The sequence below is a fragment of the Xiphophorus couchianus genome, chromosome 10, assembly GCF_001444195.1.
Source record: "Xiphophorus couchianus chromosome 10, X_couchianus-1.0, whole genome shotgun sequence".
Taxonomy (NCBI): domain Eukaryota; kingdom Metazoa; phylum Chordata; class Actinopteri; order Cyprinodontiformes; family Poeciliidae; genus Xiphophorus; species Xiphophorus couchianus.
In genome coordinates, this window is record NC_040237.1 from 7825746 (window position 1) to 7844495 (window position 18750).

The 18750-nt window shown below is 37.0% G+C and overlaps 1 protein-coding gene across 1 annotated transcript in view; it reads left to right on the forward strand.

Moving 5' to 3' along the window:
* Positions 1 to 6609, forward strand: part of LOC114152235 (corticotropin-releasing factor receptor 1-like) — an 81354-nt gene extending 74745 nt beyond the window's left edge. The window contains exons 11-14 of the mRNA XM_028030059.1: positions 2938 to 3023; positions 3214 to 3349; positions 3586 to 3627; positions 6156 to 6609. Coding sequence (XP_027885860.1) covers positions 2938 to 3023; positions 3214 to 3349; positions 3586 to 3627; positions 6156 to 6296 — 405 coding nt within the window. The 3' untranslated portion in view covers positions 6297 to 6609. The remainder of the gene's footprint in view (positions 1 to 2937; positions 3024 to 3213; positions 3350 to 3585; positions 3628 to 6155) is intronic.
* Positions 6610 to 18750: the final 12141 nt, after the last annotated feature.

Sequence of the window (18750 nt, forward strand, 5' to 3'; positions counted from 1 at the left end):
CTGTTTGTACATGTCCCTGCTGAGTTTCAGTCAATGTCCCTGCCAGCGATCCACTGGTGGAGTGACCTTCCCAGTTCTTCTCTCCTTAACTGAAATATAAAAATAAACTCATCTCTTTAAGAGGCACTTCTCTGAACTGTTTTTGTCGCTCCTCAGGCAAACATCTGCCTCATTCAATCCCTCTTTCTGCTGCTATGCTTGGAAAATCTCCAGTCTTGCTTACAATAGTGCTTTCTCGTGGGCTTCTTGTGTCTTTGCCAAGCACTTGATCCCTCCGGATCATCACCGGGGTCACAAGAATATTTGTGGTCGCTCCTGTGAGAGGGGTTGTGAACTCTGAACAGATTTTATTATCAGCACTAAAATGATGTCCTGCTACAATGAATTAATTCAGGATGTTATTAAAATTGTTAACATCAGCAGCGATGCACGAGGTTAGCAGAGTGTGTGGTTCTGGAAAGACCAGCACATATCTTTTCCAGCCAAGGTCGGGTCATCTGGCACTGGAAAGTATTCCTGTGGCTATTTTTGCCTCTGTGTTACATCACCCCCACCTCTTGCATGAGCTATTGATTTTGTCATTCATCACATAGTGGAAAAATAATCTCAAGTAGCACTTCAGATTCAAAGTAGCTACAGTTTTTTATCTTTCATTATTATGTACTGCTTGCATTGTTCCATATCTTCCCACTGCCAGTAAATCCTCCAAAGTCTTAAAGAGCTCAGCACCTCATTGTGATGCAGATCTTGTCAACGTGAGGTGACATACACCTCAACAACCTACCTATGTAGTTATTTCTAGGCAACACCATTCACGGCGCTGGATTGTCCGATTATTCACTTTACTGCAGGTATTCTGCCGAACTGACTAATTTAACTGTTAGAACCACAACAGGATGGTCAGGTAGAGCAGGACTGGACCTTGCAGGATGTTGGTGAGATCTTCAGAGTCACATTGGACTCCTCCTTACTCCCAGATATTGGACATCCCAAAACTATTAGACTAAAAGTTGTAAAGAGATCATGACATGTTATTATTATTTTGATAGCATATTGAAGTTGTGAGTGGTCCACCATTTGGGACTGTTTTAATTGTGTGGATGGAAATTTAAAGCAGAACTAACCAAGCTTAGCTCTATATAATGGTTACATTTCTTTTAAGAATTTACTGTAAAACTCTTGGCACTACAATGTATATTAGATCCCACCTGGGATCAAGGTTATTTTTCTAAAATAACTAAAAATGTCCCTGTCATTCCATTCTTGTGGTATTAGCTGGTCAGCTGGTTAAAAGAATGGATTTCAATTTTCCTCACTTATAAGAAGGACATATTTGACTGTTCAATGCATTTATAGACCCTCATGGTGTAGAAACTAAGCAAGTGCCACGTATCACTCTTACTGAGTGAATGCAGGATTGGTAAACTACAGTTACCAATCTACAATAACATGACTTTTAAGCAACTGACTGCAAGTTAGCTACCAGAGGAAAGAGCATGACTTTTTTATCAGCTGATATTAGATAATTATTTTACTCTATTTTACTTTCTACTTTATAACAACAGCCAAAAATGTTATATTTTTTGTATTAAAAGAACTGCTACTACTGTAAGTTTACATTTTCATTTTAAGATTTTGCATGCTCCTACAATTAAAAACAAATAACAATAAATGTATGTTTTATATAAGAATATTAGAACTGCAAACATCAATATGTTGTTGCATTTCTTTTTCTGAAATAAGACATATGAACTTCTTTTTCTTTTTTAAATATTTTGTGTTAACTCTGTGAAACGGCAGTGTTTTTTGCTCAAGGTTATACAGTGAGAATCTCGTAACAGCCCAAGCAGACTTTTCGCATGAATAAATAGTGTTCCATGTTCAGGGCTCTTGCACATAGAACTCAATATGATTTTCACTCCTCCATGGAGACAAGGACAAGAATGCATACATATAGCCTTGGCTTTGCTGGTCACTAGGAAGCTCTGTGTTTTTCAGACTGCAGTTTAAATCTAACTGTTTCATGTTGTGGGAAATGTTAAAACCTCAATACTGGTTTTAGAACTGAGGAGAAGGGAGGAAGCTCAAGAGGACTCACATTCTACTGATAAACTGATGAAAATACTCCACTGCAACACTGAAACTGATGATCGTGGTATTTCTGGAATATGTAATTAATGAGAGGATTGTACAGTATGTAATGTAATACCTAGCTGATTATATTTGCATACATGTTTTTTTTCTTTGTTGCACAAGATTTTATTTGCAGTTAAAGGGCTTACATTTTTCAAGGTTTCTATGTGAAGAATCTTTTTAAATGTTTCATAGTCTTAAGATCTGCCTTTGAAATTCTTAAAGCTATGTCATCTTTGAATCCAAACAATAAAAAGATCCAGTATATAATTTTCCTAAGATGCAATGCAAAGCACAGAAAATAGCTTAGCCAGCGTTTCCCAATTCCGGTCCTCAGGCCTCCCTGCTCTGCATGTTTTAGATGTGCCTCTATTCCAGAGCAGCTGATTCAAATGATTGCATGACCATCAAGTGCTGCAGAAACCTGTTGATCACCCATATATTCAATCCAGGTGTGTAGCCGAAGGGAAACACCTAAAACATGCAGGGCAGGGAGGCCTGAGGACCGGAATTGGGAAACGCCGGCTTAGACAATTTGAATAAAAATATATCAGCTGCACTTCAATAGAAATGTTAGCTCTATTGCTGTGTCATCCTTGTCGGTTTTCTTGTGAATCCAGAAGCTCAACACGTCACTTTGTCTTGAAAATCTTTTGGAAGTTTTTTATAACTTTTTAGATTTTGCAAATAGTTTTCAACACTTTTTACTGTGTTAATAAAATAAAAAATCCCAACTAGAGATCAACAATAAAATGCTAAATTTCTACTTGGTATTCACTAAGCTGCATTTTAATTTCCCCACAGATCAATTTCATCTTCCTCTTCAACATAGTAAGAATCCTGATGACCAAACTGCGAGCCTCTACAACGTCCGAGACGATCCAGTACAGGTAAATTTCCTGTAAACCTGCTGCTGAAACTGCAATAAACAGGCTTAAGAGATGGGCGCGCCTTGAATTATTCATGTTTTGTCCTCCATTGGTGGTGCCCGGACCCTGAAGGGCCTTTTAGCGTGAAGTGAAACACTGAGCCTGAGTCTCTCTGTCACGGCTGTCTGATCTACGTTCTCCTCGTCTGCAGGAAAGCTGTGAAAGCAACGCTGGTACTCCTTCCCCTCCTGGGAATCACCTACATGCTGTTTTTTGTCAACCCAGGGAAGGATGAAATTTCTCAAATGGTCTTCATATATTTCAACTCGTTTTTGGTGTCCTTCCAGGTAGGATTTATCCTGCATTCAACAAAAACACAAACAGAGTGTAATGGCATTTCTGTGTGGGTGGATGTATCATTTGTCTGATTTATTTCAATGTAATTGTAATGAGTAGAGGGGGAAAAAACACTGCTGAGATGATTAAATGTGTGATATAATCAGCTGTATAAGCGATTTAACCAGGATCAGGGCATTGATGATGATGTTTTGTTCTCATTTTATCTCCCCCCTCCTCTCTGCAGGGCTTCTTCGTGTCAGTGTTTTACTGCTTCCTAAACAGTGAGGTAAGCAGATTTACACTGGCTTATTGATTTAACATTTCGACGTTTTAAACCTCTTCCCTGATACAGAAGCTTAATGATATTCCCTCTCCTCCGGTGCCTCCGCTCAGCTTTTGGTGGCTGTTTGCTGCATGTTTTCGCAGCTTGAGGAAAATGTATTTAGGGCACAATTAAGCCTTGTGATGTCCCGACATAAGTGACATCACTTTCTACGCTGTATGACACCGTCAGCCCTAATTTGGTCCCAGGGGGAAATCAGGGGTGAAACCAACTCAGAATAGAGCTGGGATGTGCATGCAGGAAGATACGCTGCTTTTTATGGTAATGTTGTTTGAATAATTAGCAACAGTTTATTTTTTTACTGTATGCAGCTCGGTAAACAAATCAGTTCTGTGCAGATGTTTAGAGTATTAAAAGACTTAGATTCAGGATTTACCTGAGGGTCTTACAAGCCAACAAGGTGTGTGCGATTATTTTTTCAAATGTCCTTATGAGTAATTATAATATTTGTTTTTGAGGGTTGGTTTATTTGTTGAAAAACTATTAGTAATCCTGTTTAACACAAATAGTAAATCAGCCAAACAAATGGCAGCCCCTCAATGCATTTAAGCATCAGAACTGAAAGAAATGGTGAAATTGAATGAGTCCTGATTGTTGAAGCAAAACAGACTAGTCTAAATTCTTCAGAAACTGCTGATCTACTGGGGTTTTCACACAAAACTTGTCTCTCAATATTCATCTCTCAGATTAGAAATGGCTGGAAAAAGAGGGAATATCCAGCAAACTAAAGTTTTGTGGACCAAAAGCTTTGTTGATATAAAATAACAACCGGAAGTCTGATTTTAGATGACAGAAAGGCAAAGCTAGTTTAAACAGAGAGTAGCCAGAGGAGCTTGTTTTTATATATTATCTGTCTCATACTCTAATGTCAGGATACAGTGACATTTGTAACAAATATGTAAAAAATACATTTCTATGAATGTTACCTACTGCGTCTTTAAAAATTCCACTGATATAAATACCTTAGCCTGTGCTTAGAAATGCGTGTTGTTACCTTTTCCAGGTAGAGTCTTAAAAATCAATTGATAAAATGTTTTAAAAATTGTTCAAACTCCTTTCAGATATTAAGGTTCAACAGAAAAAAATATGAATTAAGTATAGTTTCCAATAGATGTTAATCTGAAGAGGCAGCTTGTTAGGACGAATCAAATGAAGCTTTCTAAAGTTACAATCAATACCCTCACTGCTAACGACACCTTAATAACTCCTGGTTTGTGGCTCATGGCTGAGCCACAAACCAGCCATGAAGGCAAACGTCAGTCAGAAAGATCCAGCTTGGTCTGGCCTCGGAGCTGAGCCACACAGATTAATCATTACAAGTTATTCCTCAAGCAGAATGTTGATGTAATATCTTCTTCCCTTCAGTTGCCGAGCCTCTCTGTGTGGAAGCTGGCTGGATGATGAAGGAATATCTCATCATGAACTGACATGTAGCTCCCAAACAAAGGGCTTAACCAGCATGTGTAGCTTACAGAGGATATTGATTTAGTGTTTGGTTACAGGCTGAGGCTTGTAGGGAAAGCAGGGGGGGAGAAGTGGAAGAGATGAACAAAGGATGCCTGCAGTCACATTCAAGAGAAAACGAAAACATTTTTTTTAAAAAACATGCACAGGGTTAAAATATCTTATTTCAGGCCCAAAGCCAATTGAAATTTTAGATTAGTGTACACAGGCGGAGCTGTGAAATATCCAACGTTCTGATGGAATCAACCATGTTTTATTTATGATGTACTTTTAGGCGTGGGCTCTTTAGTACTTCACAAAAACTACAAGGTGAGAAACAAGTAAAAACGTGAAGCATGACAGTGGAACAAGGGAATCAAAAATAACAGTTTTGAAAAGGTTTGTCCTTAATTGGAACGTTAAAGCACTCGAGAAAAATATGAAACAAGACTCAGTAGACTGAAAGATGCTCCCAGGAGTTCATGTCCAGGTTAATATTCAGGGAACACTTACGAGATTTTCCCACCAACCTTGTCTCATTACTAAGCTGGTACTGGTGCTGGTGCTGGTGCTGGTGCTTCCTTATCACGAGCACCTGTGTTTTGTGTTTTCACCACTCCAAGAAGGTTCTATTTCAGCACCAACTCTTAGCTGGGCCAGAGGAAAGAGCCTCTTCTTTTTTTTTTTCTTTTTTTTTTACACAGAACCATATTGGTTTGGATAGCTATTTTTCCTTAATAAATGAAACCATTATTTGAAGACCACTTTTTAGTATTTAGGTTATCTTTGATATAAAAGTTGTTTTATTATCTGAACCCAAGAAGTGTGACAAAAAAAAGAAAGCTGTAAGCGGGCAAATACTTTTTCTCAAAGTCAGGTATTGTGTTGCCAAAAAAGAGCATACTAAATAAACCAACAACTGTCCAATTATACACCCTTGAGGAATCCCATGGCTGTGTTTTAACATAAATGTGACTGCTAAGATGTGCAGTTTGGTTGTTTACTCCTGGGTTTGGTGTTGGTTACAGGTCCGCTCAGCAGTACGGAAGCGGTTCCACCGGTGGCAGGAGCAGCACTCGATCCGGGCCAGGATGACCCAGGCTATGTCCATCCCAACTTCACCTTCACGTGTCAGCTTTCACAGCATCAAGCAGTCCACATCAATATGAAACGAGAAACCAGCTTTACCCTGCATACTGGGACAAAACCTCCAGCTGTCATTGTCATCATTTCCCACCACCTCAGCGAAGTACACTAAAAAACCTCTCTGAGCAGGGACAAAGAGACACCGCTAAACCTCAGGGGGGACATTAAACAGACTTTCTGGAGAAAATGGATGGTGGCTGGGGGAAAAGGACATTGCAGACTTTGCATTAATAAAGGTTAGCGGATCAAAAGATCAGGGAGCTGATCTGTATGACCTGAAGTTTCAGTGTGAATGTACAGCACACCATTCGGTTTAATATTGGCTCGCTGTAAAAGCATCTGGTTTATTCCTGCCTGCATAATTTAATTTAGCAATCATCATCCGATAAACCTTGTGGCGCTTATTGGGAGTCAGTCCCAGGGGACTCTGCGTCCTAAAGGCAGAGACAAAGTTGTTAAATATTCAAAAATATATAGATATGTTTGTTTTTACAGTGATTCTTTGTTATTTTTATGTTTTTTATGTTGTACTGTCATCCTTGGTTCTCAGTTCGGTGCAGTTGTGCTTCGTTCATCAACTTTCCAGGAAGGTTGAATACATTCCGTTCTTCTACCTGAAGAGTTTTGTTCCACAGTAATCATTTAATGCTGTTTAGTGATAATTTTATTATAAAACAGCTTTTTTTATTTTTACAACAAGCTATCAACAAGTTTTAAAAAAACAAACAATAATATATTGTTTTTTCGAGAGGAAGTGCTTATGGGAAAAAAACAGAAAGATACGGAAGAAACAGTTTCTCTGGATACTTCTGATAACAATTATCACAAACTAAAAATAAATCATTAAATTGCTGATGATTAGAAAGTTTCAGTGGAGTTGTGTCTCCAAGGTTGATGACGTTGTCCTTTAATGACAAGTTTGAATCCTCATGTCAAAAGACACAGAGCTAATATTCGAAGACAGTATCACATTAATGCAGTCCTTTAACTTTGATAGATGCTTTTTCTTGATTATCTGCCCCAAACATTTTGCTAAGTAATACTAATCTCTTTCCTGCTTCTGATACAGACTAGATTAGTTCAAGAAGTGCTTGCCCTGTTAGTATGGCCACGTTTCTAAGTGGAGTATGTTCTTGTTTATTGATTTGGTCACAAATCAAAAAGTTGTGGTTTTAGATTTGGAGTACTTTTCATTAGACGATACACACGTTATCTTTTTATTGTTAATGTAATTATTTAATTCAAGATCAAATCCAAAATACTTATCTGACAGGGAGACTAAAGGTTGTCACAACTCAAACCATTAAAGCATCTTCAAAGAGTTGTGGTGGATGGTAATTCTGAAAAGGTCTTCAGTAGCAGTCAGTCTTGCAACATATCTGAAAAGGCCTCTGACTGAAGATAGTTGATGTATAACATTCCTATTAGTCATGACATGCTAATAGCTCAATGCCAGGCAGCAGAGATGATATTCCACAGTAACATGTCCAGGACGACACCATCAGTTGTTTGCAAGCTCTGATTAGCTGAGAAAAATCTATCTATCATATTCAGTTTTGATTGTCAAGATAAAAAACATGTAATGCATTGTAATATCTGCACTGACTGACCCTCTTTCAGTTCTCTGTAACAAGCTGACAAACTGTAAGCACCCTTTTCCAAACGTGCCTATCACATTTGGGCCTTGACTACTTTAACAATACACTACCCGGTTCCAATCAATACTTCCCCCCATCATGGTTTTTGGCTTATGACACTTCCTGTGTTTTACTGTTGTTGCGTTTCAGCGTTGGTTAAACAGCCAAGACTCTCAATGTGCTTTCCAATTCCAAACAAACTTTTTGGTCCATACACTCATCTTTCCAAGCAGCTGAACTTCCAGTTCAAGCCTGGAAGCAGCTAAAACAATTTTGTTTTCTTCTAACATTATCTATTATTTTATTGTACAGTTGTTATGGGCTCTGGGTAAATCCATTCCTTTATGACCTCATACCCATCTGTAATCATTTTGCCAGGTCCTACTTCCATTTTGTACCCTCCACAAAATAGTTTGTTTTTAAAGTATGACAATGCTCTAAAGTAGTTTTGTGTTTGAAATATGTAGATAATCCTAAAAATATTTATATTTGAGTTATAATATCAGGAGATGTAGAATACTTTACATTATTCTACACCTCGGTTTATTGTGTTTGTGATCCCTGTTTGAGTTAATAGAAAAAACATCAGGGACAGACTGATATTCTGCAAAAGGTACAGGGAGTGGACTGCTGAGGAGAAACTGGGGACTCTATTACATTTTTATTTGGAATTGGAATTTATTTTAGAACTGATTTTTTTAATGTATTTTTCATGATCTACTCTTGTTTTGCTAATAGAAAATGTGTTTATGTGAGTAGTGTCGTAATTTTTCATATGAGAGTTAGCAATTCCATCAGGGATTAGAACCACAGTCAATGAAAATAGGATCAACAATGCAAAGCATTCAGAAAATTGTATTTAATTTATGATTATTTCTCTTCATAAGTCAAGAAATTAAGAGAAATAAACAAATGGTTAATTAAATGGGTACAAAATGATTTAAGGTGACAAAATGGAAGTAGAGGACAAAATGGCAATGTGTTTGATAGGTATTTTCCTTTCGAACCTAAATAAAAGAAAGAACAGTGTTGGTATGAACTAGGGACAAATTGACCCAGAGCCAAAACTATGACCAAAACAAAATATCAATGAGGAACTTCCTGATGGCTACTAATATTAGCATATCATAATCAAGTTTCCATGCATTGGAAAATAAGCTATAAAACTGTCAACCTGATAATGAAATCCTATTATCTTGGAAGCAGCTCCTTTTTGGACCCTAAAAGTTTAGTATGAAAAGAGAAACACTACAAATATTAGAAATGAGAAGGGAGTAAAATTACCATCACTATTTGTCAAAAAAGCTGACCAACAATGATTTGCTACACTGTTAGTTACTTGTGGCATTGTCAGTGTAACTTAACTTTAAATGCCCATTTGTCTGAATTTTTAAGGAAATTATCTCCAGCTACACCGGAATGGCCGGTGACCCTGGTGAATAGAAAAGCCACTGGATACATTTTAAAATATAAATAGTTGATGAAATTGTCTGATTGATTTTACACTATGATTTGCTTAAACTGATCAAAACATTTTCACAAAGACATATCCATACCCAAATACCCAACAGACAGACAAACCACTGTCTGCCAACATCTTATTAGTAGTCAGCTAATAAGATGTTGTGCTAGTACAACTTGTCTGTGAATTTCTATATGTAGACAGAAAAATAAAGCTGAACATAGGTCTGTAAAAAAGGAATAAAACATTTTAAGCTTTGTAAATAAGATGCGCATAGCTTGTGTCACTTTAAATAGGTCTCATTGTTTAATTTGTTTATTTTTTCAAGAAAAACCATAAAAAATGTTGAGGACTGCTTCTATGCTCAGGGTCATATTTTAACTTTTTAACCAATTGAAATCCATCATTCAAACATCACAGATTACCATATCTATGAAGTAATTTGCTGCGAGGGTTCATTCTACTGGAGCTGACCAATCAGAGCAGGATGGGCTAGAAGGGATCGATTTCCATAGCAACAGGGAAAAACTGTATTTGTGTAAGATGTTTTATTGAAACTATACAGCTGTTTTTGTCCACCTGATGAATGTAGAAATGTAGTATTTAGTTAACAATAAATAACTAATGTAAATCAACTATCAATGTATATATATATATATATATATATATATATATATATATATATATAAAAGATATTTGAATATAATTTTAAGATTAGCACATTGATATATAATGTGATCTTTACAGAGAATCATATATGTTTGGTTTCTTTTGACAAAACTCTTCAGGAGTATTTCTGGTATTTGGATCTTACCTCTTGGTTAAAAACAAAGTGCATCCTTTTAGTAATTTTTAAGTCCTACTTATAAAAAAAATCTAGTTTTTCCAAGGTTCTGAAATTATTTTTCAGGCCAGAAATGGATGGAAACATTATTTAATAAACAAAAAGAACACTTGCTGTTTCTATAGGACTTAATTATGAAAGTAGAAGCAACACCCACCATTTTACAAATATTTAAAAATATATTGATGTTCAAAAAATCCAAGAACTCGTTCAAAATGTTAAGTCCAAGTTAAAATGTTAAGGATAGCAGAGCATGTAGAAAAGACTGAACAAGTACACCTTGAAGGATTGCAGTAGAAGAACCTCATCTTTCTGATACAATATAGCATCACAGACTAAGTTTGTAAAGTTACATCTGAACAAACCAGAAGACAGCCGGAACAATCTCATTTGGACGGATGAGACCAAAGTAAAGATATTTGACCGATGGCAAATGTTTGAGTGAAACCAAATACCACATATTACAAACCTCTCACATCAACTTCCAAGCCCATTGGTGGGCTGAACACAATTTCAAATAAATGAAATTGTGATGATTCAGGCTTTCTTTGCAGCCACACTCACCAAGTTAACCATGAACTCTTCTTTATACTAAAATTTGAGAGTCAAATCAAATGGAGCAATCCAGTGATGATGAAGGTGGTACTTTCATCCACAACTATGTGAGACACTAATAAAGTCATAAAGAAAACATCTATTTTTTTGCTAAAGGTGGTTCTGAAAGCTCTTGAAATGTATGGTGTACCTAGTTTTTCACCACAGCTTCACAATTTTGGCTGATACGTTAATAAATGACAGAGGTGGAATCAAAAAGGGTGTTTTTGTACACTTGTACATATATTTGGACTTTGACATTTCATTGTGTCCTGATACGTAAAAACGTAGTGCTGAGTTTGGGTGTACTTTCTTTTTATCAGGACTGTAGGTTTTTCTTGCTGCTAAAATAATTTTGTTTCCACTATCTACAATTTAGCTGTGTCCAGCTCTTGTTTGCTAAAGAAAGCGGAAACACTGAACCAAAACATTCAGGAAAAAACAAATAATACGAGCTGGAAGTTGCCAAATTCAACTAAAACATCAAGTTATGGTATTTGGGTATTTATTAAAAACATTGAGACTAACTTGATAGGTGACAGACGGTTTGTGTTTTGGAACAAAACTCCTCAGCCCAACAAAGAGACTTACAATTGTGGCATGTACATCATCAAGACTAGGAAGGCAACCACGTTCACGTTCATACCAAGTGAATTTTTGTGACGTTTGGTCCAGTTGAAGCATGAGACATGTGAAGTGTCACACACTGTGTTTACTGGATAACTGTAAATATATAAATAGCAGAGCTGGGTTGCTAAAATCCAGGTGGGAGCCGTCACTAATATAAACCAAAAAACACAAACCACACACTGTAAGTCATGGAGGCACATTAACAGCTCACAGTTCACATTCCGATGATACCAGTATGCCTAACACCTGTGCATTCTTAAGAACTGCTGTTTTACTGTCAAAATGTAAAAAAATCTCCTGTTTTTCTTCATCTTGCAGTTTTTATTTAAATCTCTTGCAAGTGATTTGTGAACTATGGCTTTGAAATGTCCAATTATGTGTAACTTTCTGATGCCATCATGATGTCTGTTTTTCCCCCAAAAAATATCATCTATTGTAGCTAAGCAGCCATTTTGGGGCAGCTTTGGGGAAAAAATAGATTCACTCAAGAGTTATTGCAATGGGGGAAACAATTGTTTGTTTGATCTGCTGGTTTTATAATTTGGCTCACTGCCAAACAAATGGAGGTCTTTGTTGTTATGTTGGTTTGCTTTTAATTTGGAAAGGGAGAATATCCATCCAAACATTGTGTAGAATGAAAACACATCTATCAAACACATCATTTTATTTTCCTAAAATGTTTTAGTCCTGTTTTTATTAATTGATGAAAATATCAGTCATGTTTGTTGTAGGAAAAAAGGCAGACAAAATATTTTTGTCGTAGTCTTAGTTAGCAAAAGTGACTTTGCAATGCATTAGAAAATATCCTGTATTCTTACCAAAAAAGCACCCTAAAGCATAATTTTTAAAGCTTAAATTAAAGTCTTATCTGACAACAGAACTTTCACATAAGCCCTTGTTCAGTCATTGAAATGTACAATGGCAAACTCTGGACCTGGACAGGTGCCTTCCATAGCAGAAGGCTAGAAGGTTGCATTATAATCCTTATATTCTTGGTGGCTCCGGTCCCAGCGTCTTACAGGTCATCATCAAGCTCCTTCTCTGTTGCACATCTATTTTCTTCTCACCTGACAAGTTCTTGCATTGAGTTCCAGACCAAAAGTGACTGACGGCCATTTTATGCCTCTCATATTTTCAGATGATTCCATTTTCTTTCTGGAATAATTCTTATTTTCTATTGCCACATTACAATAAAGAGAATTACAAAATTTGAGTCTGGAAACCTATTATAAAACAATTGTTTCTTCCATTGTGTGCATTATAATAGGCTGGTAGAAGACATAAAAAGTTTATTTTCTTTAAAGTTCAGAAGTTTGAAATGACCAGGATTAAGCAACATGATTTGTGTTATTATTTATTGTTATTTATTTGAAATTGTGTTATTTTCATGCTTGGTAAAAAATGTCAAGAGATAATAAATTGTGTTGGATTCAACTGAATGAGAAATGTCATTCAGATTTTTACTTATTTATTTCCCTTTCTGAGATACAAAGAAATACCAAACCGGGCTCAGGTTAACGCTCCCGTTTTGTCCCCATTGTCTCCTTAGAAAAAAGCAAACAAGACGAACACTTTCAGTGTAGCTGTCTCCAGCTATGTGTATGTCTGACTCTCTGAGGAGGAACATCGGCTTTTAGATAAGATCTTTCCGCCCAACTGCACAGTCACTATTTTTTTCCCATAACCAGGAACAAGAGATGCTGCAACAGAGTCAGGGAAAAAACAAAAGGGAGAGGGAAGGACTGGAGGAAAAAAAATTGACTATGACAGTGTTCATGACTGTTTTCTATGGGATTTCAGGCTTGTGGCATTGTAGAATGCTTAATTGGATGTGAACTTCCATGTGAACATTTAAGGAGAACAACAGGGTTAGTCATTGCTGATTGCAGCTTCAGGGCAGGCTGTTACTCTCTAGTTACACATTTGTGTTTACCATCAGGGTTTTGCACCGTTGGGAGCTCATCTTTACATGTTTCCAGTCTAGGATCATTTGGTTCCTCATCTTAGTGGTTTTGAGGATTATAAAGAGACTGTTTATGTTGAGCACAGCATGATTTTTTTTTGTTTCTGTGATGAAGATGCTTCGTACCATTTATTTGTACAAACTTGTTCTTTAAAAATCACAGCTGTAACCTAATTTTTGTCTTCATCACAAAAGACTGAAGCAACATGCTTGTTGCGAGGATGTTCATCTATGCATCTTCTGCTGTATCCTTAGTCCAAACAAAACTAGGTGGAGACACTGTAGACTATCCCACTGGAGACTTATGCCCCTGTCTAAATGGAAACAAACTCCTTATTTATTCTGTTTTTTCATGCAAAGGAGTTTCAGTAACTGATTAGGAAGCTTGCTGGATTCCAACATTTAGAAATTTTCTTATGCACCACACTAAGTATCTCTCGTCAGATGTTTGCACCCAGATTGAATCGAAAGAAGCAGCTCTTGCAGAGGGACAAATTTCAGTTTTAGCCGGAACTGTCAATGCAACTCAAATTTTTCTGCATTTTCAGCTTCAATCACAGTTTAACTAAAATCAAATTTGAAAAATTTATCAGGATTTTCTGCTTCAAGCCTGACAGAAAGCCAGGAACAGAAATTAAGGATCATCAGTCTAAAGTGATGATCTGTGAGAGTAAACTAACACTAATTTTATTATAATACAGTAGTACAGATTATGTGAGGATGTGCAATAGTAAATAGACACCTAAATCTGTAAATAAATCATTAGCTACTTGATGATGTAAAGCGCTTTGAAATGCCTTGCTGCTGAAATGTGCTATACAAATAAAATTTGATTGATTGATTGATTGATTGATTAGTCCATATGATGAGGCTCCAGACAGGGGGATAAAATGTTTACAGCCGCTCGAGATCAAGGATCAGAAGGAGACCACATGAATCAGTCTTTTACACGGCCAAAAATCTGAAATGTGATCTGGAAGCAAAGGGATGAAAAACTTCAAGTAATGATCTAAGCTCTGAACCGACCTGATAGGAATAACTATTACCGAACAGAGAGGGGTGAAAATGTAGATGCATGAAACTTCTTCCTCATATCATATGTACACAGCAAAGACTTTATCATGACCAAACAAGGTATTTAAATTCTTACCTCCTTGAATGGATCTATGATTTATACTTTTTTTTTCAAAGAAGACAGCCTTGATCTTTTAAAGTGAGTTACAATTCTCCAGGCTTTTCAGAGTTTTACTTTGGACAGCATGTAAATTGTTCCATTTTATCCACCCACAGCTACATGACAGCTGCAGAATCTTTTCAGACATGTTAAATGGGATTTATGTATTTTGTATATTATTGTGTGTGGGGGGGTGTGCGTGTGTATGTGTACAGGTATGTATGGATAGATGTGTGCACAGTGGGTAAATATTTACTTTATAGATTTGTTTCGTGTACATTTGGCTAAAGTAGATGAATTGATTGATATAAATTCATTTTACAAGGTTTTTTGTATATGTTCAAATGTGTGTGCGTGCACCTTCATGTATGTATGTATATTTGTATAGATGTATGCTAGTGTTAATGTGTATATGCTCAACGCAATGGTTGTGACATGTCTGGAATGAATGAATGAATGAATGAATGAATGAATGAATGAATGAATGAATGAATGAATGAATGAAGTGTAACCGTGTGCAAGTGGCTTCACAAACAATTTTGTTTGTTTCTGAATATTTCAGGGAAAAGATTCTCTGCAGACTGATGCATCATCACTGCAGAAGCTGGAAGCACACAATCTGCGGATGACAATGGCCTGTCTAAATGTTCTAAATGGTTCAGATCAAATGTTAAGCCGTTTAATGTTAAAATTCATGGGCTATAAAGTTTCCTTACAAAGCTGATGAGCTCCTGAGTGTGTAAACGCAACATTAAGACAAAGTCTTGTTATCTTTACATAAAAAAATGTGAAGAATTAAACCAAACGCTAAATCTGAATAAGATTCTGTGGAGAGACTTGTTGTTCCCAGATGCTCTCTACATTCTGAGTGTGTGTGAGATATTTTGCAAAGATGAATGGATAACAATTTAGTCTCTTGATGTGTAAAGCCAGTAGAGACAAACCCCAAAAGACCTGCAGATGTAATTGTGTGTAAAGGTAATTCATCATGGCATTCACCCAGAGGTGCTGATATGTAGAATAGCATGACATGACTTTCTTTGATCCTCATCTGTAAAAGAATTTGAAAACCATTTATGGCAACTGTTTTCAGGGCAGATGATTAGCACAGAAGCCCAACCATCCAAACATTGTGCTCCATAGAGTAAGTTTAATGCTAAACAACTTAATGTTGTCTGTAAACATTGGGCCATATGGGATTAGACAGGTATTGTCTCATCATAGAATATATCGTTTACTCCCCTCCTGTGCTGTGCTGACACATCAACTTGCAGAGAGTTATTCTCCCATGGAAAATTTAATATTAACAAGAAAATGATTGTAATATGACTCCACATGTTCATGTTTGCAGCAGTTACCAGAGATTCTCCTATGAATGAGCTGAAACATTGGGGAGGGAGAGAGGAAACAATGATTAAAACAAATATAGTATTTTTTATTGATTTTTAAAGTTTTGCAAAAAGAATCTGAACAGCATTGCATGCCCTTGGATTCAGCCCTTTCTATTCTGACACCGTGAATTAAAAGTGCAGGAAATATGGTGTTGATGTTTTTTCTTTTACATGTACTCTAAATGAATTTTATAAGGTAACACAACCAGTATTCAAATAATTTCAAAATAATTTATCACAAAATGACATCAGTTGTTGGCCATCACTGCTAATCCACCTCATTTGCCTTTGCCACGCCTCTTTAAATCTCTGTCTGCCATATGGTAAGAAAGCATGGCAGAGATGCATTAAAATAGGAGATGTGACCTAGTGAGACTGTAAAAAAAAGAAGCTCTATCATTTCTTTGTTATAATGGACAGAGACATACACATATTAAAAAAAAAGATTCTAACAACTTGTTCCTGTAAAAATTAAGGTATGTATCTCTAATTCAAATGTATTTGTCATTAAAAGCCTCAGCTAAAAGTGAAAAGTAGTGTAATTTGTCAAATGATTTATTGCACATGATATTTTATTATGGATCATTAGATTAATATAAGGTGAAATGCTGTTATTGGTTTAGGGCAGGTGTGTCAAACTCCAGTCCTCAAGGGCCAGTGTCCTGCAACTTTTAGATGTGCCTCTGCTGCACCACACCTGAATAGAATAATTAGGTCATTAGCAAGACTCTGGAGAACTGATCTACACAAGGAGGAGGTATTTAAGCCATTTCATTTCAGTGTTTTGTACCTGTGGCACATTTAAAAACTGCAGGACACCGGCCTGTGAGGAATGGAGTTTGACACCTGTGGTTTAGGGCCTAGGTTTAGGACCAAGTTGTGACTTCACTTTAGGTTAAGTTTAGAGTTAGGTATGTACCAGAAATGGTTAAATTTAGGGAAACAGTCAATGAATGGAAGTCAACGGAAAGTCCCTGCAAAGATAGAGAAATTTTATGTGTGTGTGGGGGTGTGTGTTTGTGGGTGCAGGGGGTGCGTGTGCGCGGAGGCGTGTTGGGGTATGTGGGGGGGGGGGGGTGTTTGTGGGCATGTGTGTCGGGGTGTGGGTGTGTGTGTGTGTGTGTATGTGTGTGTGTGTGTGTCTGCATGGTTGTTTGTCTTTTGCGTCTCTGTTCTGTCTTGTGATGGACAAGCAATCTGTTGTTAGTGGAATTTTAGAAAGTAGCTTCTCTCTAATACTTAGGATACCATGAGGAAAAAAAACTATTTATGTGCAAGCTCCTAGTTTTATTTTTATTATTCCACACCTGCTGGAACTTAGGGGGGCTTTAGAGATGCCAGGAGGTACCACATGAAGATAAGAATGGAACTCACCCCTTGGTTCAAGGTTCGGTCTTTGTCAACATCATAACTGAAGATTTACAAAGCTGCTGATGTGAGTCAGAATGTTTTTTGTAACTTCTCTTAAGCCCCAGATCTAAAGCAACCTCCAATTAAGTTGCAGAATAGAAACATGAAGAAATGCAGTGATTTTGCTGAGCACCAAATAGAGAAAATTGGTTATTTTATTTGCTTGCACAAATAATTGCAAAGTAAATGTAATCAAAACAAAACTAATTTCCTGTTTAGAAAACTGGACACGTGCAGCTTTCTTGCACCATTTAAGCTGTCCATCCATCCATCCATCCATTTTCCGTTCACCCTTGTCCCTAATGGGGTCGGGAGGGTTGCTGGTGCCCATCTCCAGCTACGTTCCGGGCGAGAGGCGGGGTACACCCTGGACAGGTCGCCAGTCTGTCGCAGGGCATTTAAGCTGTCCTCTGGTCATAATATGTGTCATATCTCTGCACCATGAGCCTGATCTGAATTACATTGAAATGCATCCAAGCTGGCAAAGAGTTGCACCATAGTCATGTTTTATAAAAACCTAACTTGAGGGTTCATTTTTATACAACTGCCAAAACTGTTTGGATTTTAATAATCTGACATTGACTGTTTATTATTTTTTAAAAGGAGGTTTGTATTGTTATAGTCCCTGACCCTAGAGGCGTCAGAAGGGGTGCGGGTGCCTATCTCCAGTTAATGTTCCGGGCAAGAGGCAGGGTACACCCTGTCGCAGGGCAACACAGAGACAGACAGGACAAACAACTATGCACACCCCCCCTACACACAACTAAGGAGAATTTAGAAAGACCAATTTACCTGACAGTCATGTTTTTGGACTGTGGGAGGAAGCTGGAGTACCCGGAGAGAACCCATGCATGCACAGGGAGAACATGCAAACTCCATGCAGAAAGACCTGGAATCAAACCTAGGACCTTCTTGCTGTAAGGCAACAATGCTACCAACTGCGCCACTATGCGGCCTGACATTGGCCTACAAGTAAAAATAAACACATTAATAAATAAAAATAAAAAATATATAGACCAAGCATTATATGTGTTATTTTGAAAAACGTTTTTTTATTTTTTTCCCAAAGGAAATAAAATACGGTGGAAAGACATAATTCAGACAAAACGAAGTTCAGAGGTGTAGTTGCCACAAGTGAACACTAGATAGTGCAAAAGCAGCCCGACCTCATATAGGACACTTTCCTGTCAATTTTCTCTCTGAGGTTTATTTTTAACCAGATAAAGGATTGCTTTAAATCATTCATGCTCAGCTTTTAAAACAACATTTCTAACATAAAAGCTATCCCATGTATGATATTTCTATTTTGGTTTGTAAAGATATAAACAATAAGTTCTGGTTTATTTTCATGTAACAGTTGCTGTATTTCTTC